The 11,960-nt window shown below is 38.3% G+C and overlaps 1 protein-coding gene across 1 annotated transcript; it reads right to left on the reverse strand.

Moving 5' to 3' along the window:
- Positions 1–789: 789 nt before the first annotated feature.
- LOC114515610 lies at positions 790–11,743 on the reverse strand. Its single transcript, XM_028534899.1, has 5 exons — positions 11,621–11,743; positions 11,465–11,546; positions 3,526–3,745; positions 2,935–3,221; positions 790–1,321 (listed from the first exon to the last, which is right to left on the reverse strand). Exons 2-5 carry the CDS (start codon positions 11,523–11,525, stop codon positions 882–884), a joined length of 1,008 nt encoding a protein of 335 aa, XP_028390700.1. The 5' UTR covers positions 11,526–11,546; positions 11,621–11,743; the 3' UTR covers positions 790–881.
- Between the last annotated feature and the right edge of the window lie 217 nt (positions 11,744–11,960).

Genomic DNA, 11,960 nt, shown 5'->3' on the forward strand with positions numbered 1-11,960 from the left:
AAATGCCTTTCAAACTAATGAGGACGTTTCATACCAACAGTTAAGTGAACGTTCACTGTACGTTGTTGGAACGTTCCAGAAACGTGCTATGAACGTTGTATAAATGTCCAAACGTCGACCGAAGGTTGTACGAACGTAAAACTGGTACGTCAATCCCGACGTGTTTAATCCGTTCGTGGGAGTTCACAAAAGTACGTTCCAACGACGTTAATTACAACGTAGTGTGTACGTTCGGCAAACGTTCGTACAACGTTGCTACAACGTAATTGTGTTAGCTGGGAAATAGCTATGTAGATATATTATTATCTTTTGTAAATGTTCTATTGTGTTTTGGACGCCCCTTATGGAAACCAACTTTTGTTGATAAGGCTAGCGTCATTAAAGAAGGTTTTACATACATACATACATACGCCATTGTCTCTTTTTGCGTAGGTGAGATACCCCCGCGCCAATATTTAAGATGGCGCCATTTTCAATATTGGCAAGGGGTGATGGTTTCTATTTATCGTCCTTGCTGAGTTGCCAATTACAGTGATCCAAAAAACAATTAAGTTGTCTTTCTGATGGGTATTCTGTGCCGTTAGGAAGCAATGTGATAAACACTGAGTGAATCGCGGTGAAACACTGTAAGAGTTGTACTTATAATTTAAATGGTTTAATAGCAATGTAACATAGGAATCTCCCAATTGTTTCCCATAATCTAAACTTCATCTAATATTTTGTAATAAAAAAAATAATTAATACAACATAAATGATTGGTAAATTCAAATTGTATTATTTTTTCGAATGAAAAAAATTGTGACAATTACACACCGAACAAAAGCCTTTAACAATTAAGGGTAATAAGAAATAAGCGAGTTTAATTTGATCGCTAAAAACGGCTATTTAACAAAATAAAGTTCAGCCGTGAAGCAAGTGCTTCCATGGTTGTCATGCTCGGTATAACCGTAAAGATCTTCACCATACCAGACTCGCATTTGCTGCCCTCGATAAATGAACCTGGTGCCAACATCTGAAAACACCAGCTGAGGTGAATTCTCGAAATAGCCAGGCAGGTGATACCAACCGCCGTGATGATGAGGCTTGGTTAATACACGAGAAGGATACATAACCGCGTTGCGAACATCTGTGACGTACATATCGGTGCGGTAATGACCATTACATCCCCAATTTGTTTTTGCGCTTCCAACGCATCCGACTTTTCCATGGGTGTGAGTGAGCCTAAATGCACTAACAAAACCAGGAGGGCCCTTGTATGTCAGACTTGCAAATTTGTTATCTCTTGCCCCAGCACATCCCTTTCCAATATTTCTCCACCGGCCTATAAAGAAAACAACTAATGAGTCGAAAGAGAATTTTATTGCAACAAATAAACCAATGTACATTGAAGAAATGACCTCATTGACCTGGTTATTTTGTCTCGCTTAATCAGGGAGGCTAGAAATCAGTGTTGTTTATTCCAAAATCGCGTTTTTGTTCTCGCGTGTGTTACACGATCGAGTCTACTCAGTATATTATTATGACAAACTTGACAAGAATCTTATTAAAATGTAGTATGTTTAAAACGTTTGCTAAATTCTCGCAACTTGAAAATAAAAGCAATAAAGATTATTTTGAACGCCGGTTGTTTTATCATATTCTCTCGAAGCTAAACTTCAAACGTTTATTTACGAATTTTGAAGAATGCTTGGGCCACCTACTTTTCGATGGCGTCATTCTTTGAATCCCGAATGAAAGCGGATATGAGTGAACTCAAATGATACTCGAACGCTAGCTCCACCGGACGTTTGAAGCCAAGTGTATGATCTTGCACGTATGATCCATTCTTTGGCGCGGAAATGTCAAAGGTCGAATCATAATTGCTGCCATTTTACTTACAAGACTTCCGCGTGGAGGCTTGAATCACACCTACCAGAAAGGCGTCATATTCCGTTATCTCAGCTTCAAATTTTTTGCAGAGCTATCGTTTCAGTCTTATTTCAGTTCACTGTGTAGGTGGTAAAAATAATGGTGCCAATATATGAATGAGTATTTAAAGATCGTTTTTGCTTCAATTTACAGACCTTTTTAGATAATAGTAACACAAAATATTGCATGTATTCTATACGAATGTTGTCATTCTTTAAATCGCAAATAAGATCTGATCAGCGAACTCAAATACGACTTGTACGCCAGCCCCAGCGGAGGTATGAACCGAGGAGAGCAGAGTATGAAGCCTTTCTTGTATAGGTAAGATCCAGTCCTCCGGCACGGAAATTTTGTAAGTAAATATCGGCAATATATCAATGATAATTTAAACTCCTCTTTATAGATTCAACTTACAGACAGCTTTAGATAACAGTAACCCAAAATATAGCATGTATTCTATATGAGGAACAAGAGGATCATTTTACGGAACACAAATCATTTCTCTAGGACATTGTTTCAGACAGAAAAAAGACATCGTTCCCAACGAAAATATAAGCACATTTCCCATTTTTTCGACTTGTGTTCAAATATATGGGCTTAATTAAAATGATCGCAAAGTCCGTCAAATGCACATCCTTTATAAAATATCGTCTCCCATGAAAATTGTTCAAAAAATTGTACAAAGCTGGTATGATTCATACAAAAAGTAAAAAATTTCTTTTACGGCTTCACCCTTCGTGATTAGCAACGCAAAAAACACGCGTGTTTTATACTTACAAGAAGAGAGGCTTCATTTTCCGCCATCTTGGCTTCACTCATTAATGAGGAAAAGTAAGAGAACTGGCATTCCAGTCTTATTTGAGTTATATACATTTTTTTTTGTTTCGTTTCATTTCAATAATTGTCATAATAGCAAAATTCAAAGTGTATAAAAAAGGATATTTTAAACGTTGTATAGTGCTAGTTAAATTTTTAGTTAGCGTCCTTGTGTTCTTTATTAAGTCGACTACATACGATAATACATACCATCAGACAATTCACAGCATTTGAACATATCAATACAATACAAGTGGTTACAGGTAGATCTGTAAAGACCGGTGATGAAGTGACCAGGTTTTTTGCATGAAACCATACCCTTACGATTCCAGTCAAAGCTGGACCAAACACCCTCATCATAACATGACTTGTAAGAATTCGGTGCTCCACGAGGTTTGCAGCACCGCGCATGCTCAATATTGTGTAGATTATGGCCGTGTGAGCGATGCAATCCGGACAGATAATATCCTGCTGGGCATAGGTTCCAAGTACGATGTCTGCAAATGCCGTGAAACGAAATTAAATAAAAATATCTGTCAATTAAATAAAAAGCGACAGTTGAAAAGTTTATATGGGATAAGTCTCAACCCGCGCCCGCCCGCATCCCGACTAATACTTAAGCCGATTCTCCATGACGCATGTGCGGGTGAAGCGGACGGTAATTGAGAACGTTGTTCTCCATTTTTTTCTGGACAGCGTTAAGCCGAACATATTAGTTTGATATATTATAAGCATAAATAAAATTTTTGTTGGAAAAATTATATTAAATATATAAAGTACTATGAGAAAAAATATTATTACTTGTCAAAACTGTGCACCCAATTAGCTTGTACACATTCAGCATTTGGTCTCCCGGCATCACAACAACTTGCCCCTTCAAGATGGTATATCCAATCGCGATGGGGATGCGAGGATTTACTTCTCAACAAACCGTTGATATAGGGAGTATTAGCAGGACAATTGGACCAACCAGGTTTGTCGAAACTATGCCACCAATTTGCCTTTCGACATGTGCCGCTAGCTAAAAAAAAAATCTGTTTTAGGATTGTTTGTAATGGTATACTGCACTGTCAAAAAATAACCAAACAAAAACCGCGGTTAACCTAGTTCAAACCTCGGCCTGATCGCGGTTGAACCGAGAACAGACGGAGATCGAACCGCGGTGAGACAGATGTTATAAATCTCGGCCTAACTCGGTCTGAAATTTTCGAGCCCTTTTTTGGCTTAATTTAAAGTGCTCACTTTCCTGATTTCATTTCGGAAAACAGAATCAAAACTGGCTTTGTCGAAAGATTTTTATAGCTTTCAAAATTTGCGATTTTTTCTATTTCCTGTGTGAACTTTTGCTCGGATATAGTGTGGTTTGTGACTTAGAAAATAGTACCGATTCTTAGCATGGCGTAAAAATACTAGTGTTATGTAGCCACGTTGACCAAAAAGCTTTGTTTCTTACACTCCCGTCTAAGCCAGTACTCATCAAAATTATGAAATATATATACGTATGTTCCTAACGAAAGAGATGGATCGCCAAAGTCAAAGAAAATATTGAATTTTGTTCCGACTTTCTGTTTCATGGTGGGGTTCTTTGCGTGGATAAGTCCATTTCAAAGATTCGTGTACGACTCTTGTTTATCAAAATCCCTTAAATAAAAGAATATTGAAAGAAAATTCTGCGCATACATTTGACGTCTGAAGAACCGTAGCACAAGTTGAGGCTAAGAGATATATAGGCAAAAGCTGGTTTTATCATCAATGCGAAGATATGTTTTTTTTTTGTTTTTTTTTTTTTTTTTAATTGGTTTGTCACTAAAAGTTACAGCAGTGACAGGAGGCAATAACAGGACATAAGTCCCAATTTGTAATTGTCTCCTTATCTAAAAATAAATACACTAAAATACAACTATAGTACAGACATATACAGAAATTTTACAAACAAACTCGGACGGTCACATATGCTTACATTATTACAAAACAGAAGTTATTATTACTAAGTATTATGGAGGAACGTAACTTTGCAGAGTATCTTTACATTGAAGTATAAGCCTTGTTTTAAGTGATTGTAGTGATGAAGAGGCTTTAGTATCATGCGGTAGCTTGTTCCACAAATTTATCACCCGTGGAAAGAAGGAGAATCTATAATAATCTTGTTTGTGTGATATCTTGGTTTTAAAGTTATGTGAACTAGAATTACGTGTTAAACGAGCACAGTTTACTGGAGAGAAAATGCCCTTAGAGTCGATATACATAGTACCAGAGTTGAATTTATAAAATAGAGTAATGTCCTTGATAGATCTTCGATATTCCAGGGGTAGCAGGTTAAGTTCGCTGAGTCTGTTGGCGTAAGATACATTACTTTCTGGGTAGTTCAGGATGAATTTGGTGGCGCGGCGTTGAACATTTTCAATTAATGCCCGATGTTTAGCAGTGTATGGCGACCAAACACTGGAGCAATACTCCAACTGCGGGCGAACCAGAGTGCAGTACAGCGTCCTCCTTGTCTTCACGTCTTGCACATCTCTACATACTCTCTTCACCAATCCCAGCGTTCGGTTTGCCTTTGCCGTGATTTCCTCGATGTGCTTAGACCATTGTAAACCTCTGGAGAGAGTCACACCGAGGTCTTTGATGCTTGACACACTCTCCAACAAATGTCCATCCAAGATGTAGTCGAACTTGTGACTGGGTGACTTTTTTCTGGAGATGCGCAACGCTTTACACTTCAAGGGATTAAAAAGCATCGAGTTATCAGCACTCCAATCCCGAAGGTTATTCAGGTCTTGTTGGAGATTGGTCGTCGACGAAGGACTATCAAGGGTTTTATACAATTTTGAATCATCGGCAAACAGCGCTAAAGTGGACCCTGTGGTGATGTAGCCAGGCAGATCATTTGCGAAAACGATAAACAGAAAGGGACCGAGGATTGATCCCTGAGGCACCCCGGATGAAACTGGCAACCAGTCAGAAGACGCACCTTCTAATACTACTCGTTGGTACCTGTCAGACAGATAGCTATGGAACCATTGATGGAGGGAACCAGATATACCAAGTTTAGAAAGTTTGGCGAGTAGCAGGTGATGCGGAACTTTATCGAATGCCTTCGACAGATCCAGGTATAAAACATCAATCTCCTTGCCACTGGCTACACAATCCAACAGGTCGTGATACACAACCAGTAGTTGAGATTCAGTAGAATGGCCTTGACGGAATCCATGTTGTAGGGGGTAGAGGAACTGCGATGTATGTGGAAAACAACGGTTAAATACGCAACGTTCTAGCACCTTGGATAGGATGCACAGTAGAGAGATTGGCCTGTAGTTGTTTGGCAGTGAAGGATCGTTACTTTTATAGACAGGAGAAATGTTGGCCTTCTTCCAGTTTTCTGGGAAAACACCGAGGGATAAAGACATATTAAAGAGACGACACAGGCTTGGTGCAATAGCTGCTGCGGTGGATGTAATAAGTCTTCCAGGGATGTTGTCAGGTCCACATGCCTTAGATGGATTCAGTGTATTCAAAACAGCTTCTACTTCACCAACTGACAGTTCGATATCAGATAGTTGCTGATCAACATCACGGGAAGGAAAAGATGCAGGAGAGACAGGTGAGTGAGGTGAAAATACGGAGTTGAAGAACGAGTTCATCAAATTAGCTTTCTTAACTGGATCAGACACAATCATTTGGCCATCACGCAGGACGTTGGAAATAGAACGTTTAGTAGTTAATGACTTTATCAAGGACCAGAAACGATTTGGGTTGCTCGCAAGCACATCACCAAGTTTATGGCCAGACTCCTTCTTTTTCTGCGCGATGAGTCTTTTTGTTTCCCGTCGAATTTCAGAATACCGCGAAAGGTCGTCTGGATTCGCTGTAGCCCGAGCTTTTCTCCGAAGTTTATTTTTGCGTCGGATACAGGACAACATTTCTGCATCGATCCATGGATGGGCGGACGCACTCTTGACCTGGCGCACCAGCACGTGATCCTTTACTGCAGCAAGAAATAAATCGCACCAGTGGGTTAGGGTTGCATCGACATTATTTGAAGTAAAAGCCAAATCCCAAGGAGTTCTAGAAAGAGCCTCATTCAGGTCATTCCAGTTAGTGCGCTTGTAGTCGAAGACGTTGCGTTTGACAGTTAGTTTTTTTGGAGTGTTAAAATCCATAGTGAAACTGATGAGTTTATGATCAGTAGAAATGACGTCATCATACCCATAAACATCTTTAACTTTTTCAGATACATTAGTTAATATTAGATCCAGTGTGTTAGAGATCCGTGTCGGGAAGTCTACTAATTGCCATAAGTAGTTATCACGCACTAACTTTGTGAAACAGTTCTCAATAGCGTCATTGGTTTTTGAGGTGCCAGTAGCCTAGTCTATGTTTGGCAAGTTGAAGTCGCCACATAAAATGAGCTGATCGAATTTGGCATTATGTGCTAGACGTAGAGATGCTTTTAACTCCTTCAAGTACTCAAGACTGGAATCCGGTGGTCGATAGTAAACAGCAACAAGAAGTTTACGTCTGTTGTTAGGTCGAATCTCGCAAAATAGAACCTCAGAACTATCCCCTCCAAATCCTGACGACCAAAACACGTAATCGTATCTCGAACGACCAACATAACTCCTCCACCAGGCCGAGAAGTTCTGTCTTTTCTAAAGATGTTGCAATTTGTCCCGGGTAGCACTTCACAATCCATAACCGTCGGTTTCAGCCAAGTTTCTGTAACAGCGATCAAATCTTTATCAGCTGCGAGAACTTGAAGATCATCCAACTTACGCACGACGCTTCTTGCATTAAAATATAGGCAGCGCAACATGTTCTTGTTATTGGATTGCAGAGTAGAGCTAGGATTAGTTTGTATGTCACCAGCAAGTAGAATAAGCAGGAAGATGTGGGATGCTTTACCAGTAGTTTGGAAGCCTAATCCATAATGGTAATCGGGAGGATAATTAGTTACTCTTAGCCGATGATCAGGAGTAGCGGTCCATGTGAAGCATAAGTTATCAGGTAGATTTGCCAAAGAACATTGGATTATGATCCCATTTAAGGAAGTCTTGGAGTCAACGTTGCTAGGACATGGTTTTAAGCACCAATAGACAATTGTCACCAAGAGCGAAACACGAATTAATCCATTTACTATCCAATTACAAATATCTACAGTACCATAAGCGTCTCTATAGTTTCCATACAATATACGTGTGCAGATGTCTCGTCTACGTTTGAATACGCGCGCTTTCGTCGCCATACGCATGGCGTATACTGCGTGCGTCAAAAACCAACCGTCTAATTAATGTAAACGAGTCCAGTAACGGTTAGTAATAGATAAAAACCACCAGATATTAGCACAAAACGAACAAAAAGTTTAAAATAAATTCTATCTTCTTGTTAACTGATGTCTTACCAATCTCCCTTTAATAACATTTCAGCCGCAGCATCAAGAATAGCAGCAAAAAATGCGAAAATCTACGGAGCAGTTGCATGCGCAACTGTACGCAATCTCGCGAATTCACAATTCCGTGTTGGTCAAGTGATGTTGACCATGGTGTTTTAATGTGCACGCGGCCAGTGTCGTTTCTTCAGACATTGAAGTTCAATTTAAATTAGCAAGGATGGTGTTTCTTGAGTATTTATGGAGTTAAACGGACCTGTTTTAGTGTGTTTGATATATTTAGATACGCGCTATTGCAAAACAGTGACAATGCGGCATTTAAAATAATGCAGTATCATAATTATTGCTGTTTATGGTTTGCAGGAATATATCGCATAGCATATACACCAATATTATCAGTAAAAAAGACATCATATCATTGTCTTCGTCTTTTTTTACTGAAAGACTAACAGTTTTTTTCAGTTCTTCAAGATCACCTTACGTAGGGGTGTGACTCACCCCAATTGTCGAAAACATTGTTTTGCTTGGACAATTTGTTGCGAATTTGCAGGGCAGGGCTCAGACAAAGCAATTTTTAAAAAAAATACGATTACTATAGGTCTTCGCAAAACGACATACCAAGCTCAAGTAAAATGCATTCTTACAACAAACACGAGATAAACAAACTAGACACCTGCCATTTCAAGGATTATAAAGTACGAGTTGTTCACCGCTTACCTTTCGCCGCTTAATTTTTCCAGTTCTGATCATATTTTAATATTTTCGAAGTGTTTATATCATTTTATTTGATCCGAATTTCATATCATGTTTACGAAACATTTTTTATAAAAATAGTGGATAAAATATGACGGTTAAATTGCTGACGTTCTTCATTGAAATACAAGCATTTTGTTCCAGTATGAGCAAGTTTCTTATCATCAGTCCTTACTCGTTCAAATTTTGCCCGTGCGCACAAGTGCTATGACCATTGAACGTCCACAGTCCATGACATAGAATTTAGACACTTTGAATTCCGTTATGTTGTCACAATACCCAGGTGTGATTCCTAATCTCCTGGCGGAATTAGTACTCTCGCGCGGTACTCTACGTCGGCTCGGGAATAATATTAACCGAATTTGAAAGATTAATAGTTTGTAACTTAATTGCTGACACTAAAAAATTTTAAACACTACGTTGACGATACGCTTGTCTTAATCAAGCCTTCCTATATTTCCGCCGTTTTAACAAAGTTTAATAGTTTCGACTTCACAGTTGACACTTCTCCCGATAGTGTCTCACATTTTTTAGATATGAAAGTAACGCACGATCGATGGTACCCACGTTTATATCGTAAAGACACTCACACTGGTCAGTACCCGCATTTTCCTAGTTTCAAGCCATGTTATACCGTAAAATAGCTTGGATGAAAACCTTATACCACCGCGCTTTTAAAATTTGTAGTTCGAAAACGATTTTTCAGTAATCAAATTGAAATCATCAAATCTTTCTTGTCTTGGAATCGTTATCCGGATAATGTTTTATACTCCCCGATAAATAAACTCAAAACTAAGTATTGTGAAAAATCTCCTTCCGCGGAGCGGATGATAATTTATTGCCCAAAATCTGGAGCCGTTTGCCTAATCTCGGAAACCGGGGTGATCTCCCTTAAAATCTTGTCTCGATAAAATACTAAGAAGTCTTTCTAAACCGGTAAAGTTGTACACTATTTCCGACACTAAAAGGTTGTCGTGCCTATCTCGGCTTTCTCGAGGCGCTCCTAGTCAAACGTAACGAGACCTTTCTTTAACACTGGGGTTGAGGCCAGCGAAGATCTACAACTGTTCACTTAATTACTCTATTTTTCTAATTGTCGGCTCTTTCTTTCTTTCAATTGCAATGACGTCATATGTGCCACTGTCAAAAATTTTTTTTAATAATTTGACAGGTTGACTCGTATGCTTTGTAATGATGTATTGACTCTGTAATGTAGCTAATTAAAATCAGTATAATTATGTATATGCCCCGCCGTATGCATGTATCTTTTTGGACATGATAGAGACGGAATTTTTGGAACAACAAGAGATAAAACCATGGGTGAGGCTACGGTATAATGATCATACCTTTTTTATTTGGTTAGAAGGTGAGGATAAGCTATTAAAGTTTATGAACAGATTTAATGAGTTCCATCCCAGCTTGAAATTTACTTATGAGTACTCACAGGGCAAGGTAAATATCCTTGATGTAACGGTGGAAATTGATGATGGTAAGTTCAGAACAAGTCTTTTTTTTAAGCCCATTGACTGCCATCAATATTTACACTATCAGTCATCGCACCCTGCACACGTTAAAACATCTATAGTAGATAATCAGGGTTTGCGACTTAAGAAAATTTCTACGGATCACGTAAGGAAGATTTGAGAAACATCTCCAGGAGCTATGTAGTTGGTTCAAAAATAGATCATACATACATGGCTCATTGAGAAGGAAACTAAGCGAGTTAAGGAATAACATAGAACAAAGCAGGGTAGTTAATGAACAAAGATGTAAGACTGGAGTGGTTTTAACAATAACTTATAAAACATGTCAAAAGAAAGCGATTTGCAACCGGGACAACACATTGAAGCATCTTTTCATTCACATTTTTTAACAAAAGAGCACAATGGCTTAGTTAATAATTGTGAGATAGTTATCATTGATAAAACTAATCCGAGAGAGCCTACAATTAGGGAAAAGTATTGGATCAATATACTTAGGAAAATGTATCCCTCTGGGTTGAATATTGAAAAGTGTAACTATTTATGCTAAATTTAATCTAGGTAGTTGTATAAAAGTAGAAGGCTGATTTATCCTCGTGATTTGCTATCTGCTTAAAGCATCTTGACTCTATTTTTACTGCATAATTTATAAGGACTACTTTCGTTAAAAGATAATTCGAAGTTTTTTGGCTTTGATTTATTTCGGATTAATCTCACCAAACGGTCCAGTTGCAGTGTAAGGATATATCGAACTTTTGCCCAATTTTCCCTACATGACTATCGCTTTGTAAATACAGGAATTATATTATGTACTTCTTACCAAACAAGTTAAAAAAAGACTGAGGGAAAAGGCTAAATTTCTCGCAAAACGCGTATTAATTCGGCAAGACAAAACAAGGCAACCCAAGCAAGGCAAGACTTTCGCAGGGACAAGATAAAAAATAACATAACCCTGTTAAAGCCTCGGATTTCTTTCCTCTGAAGGATCATCGGCTTTGGTTATTTTGAACGCATTGTGAAACTGGCTTTAAGCACTTTGCAAAATATTATATTCCACTTACAGATGCATAGGAAAATGTTGATTTTACTCATAAAAACCTACAAAAATACTTATACTCACCCATGTTTTCTTGGACAGCAATTCCGACCAAGATTGTGATACTGAACAAAAGCTTCAACATTTTTGCTACACCTTTCGTTTCCTAAAACATGTTACGAATGCCTCGGTTCTACTGAAGTTGATGAATCTCACAATATATAAACGATTTTAACTTACTATTTCAATTTAATTTTTGCTTCCTTCTTATGAGCGATGGCCTTGTTGTTCGTTAACCAAACAGGTAAACTTTATGTTTAATCGCGTATTCGCCAGGATCTTTTATCTAGATGAGTTTACGCTCTCGTGCATCCAAACAATTGAAACCTGAACGAGGACAGGTAAGTGTTTAATAAATAATATCGCTATTGTTATTTCGGAAAAAAACTCCTGGAAACGATTTGTGAAAAAGTTGAATTTAAAAGTTGTAGTCTTCCTAGCATGTATAGGTATTCGACCATTTATTTTCGTTGAAAATACAAAGTACACAACTTTTAGCGATATCACGTTGATGCGCAAT

The sequence above is a fragment of the Dendronephthya gigantea genome, unplaced genomic scaffold, assembly GCF_004324835.1.
Source record: "Dendronephthya gigantea isolate DGI-Jeju-01 unplaced genomic scaffold, DenGig_1.0 000004F, whole genome shotgun sequence".
Taxonomy (NCBI): domain Eukaryota; kingdom Metazoa; phylum Cnidaria; class Anthozoa; order Malacalcyonacea; family Nephtheidae; genus Dendronephthya; species Dendronephthya gigantea.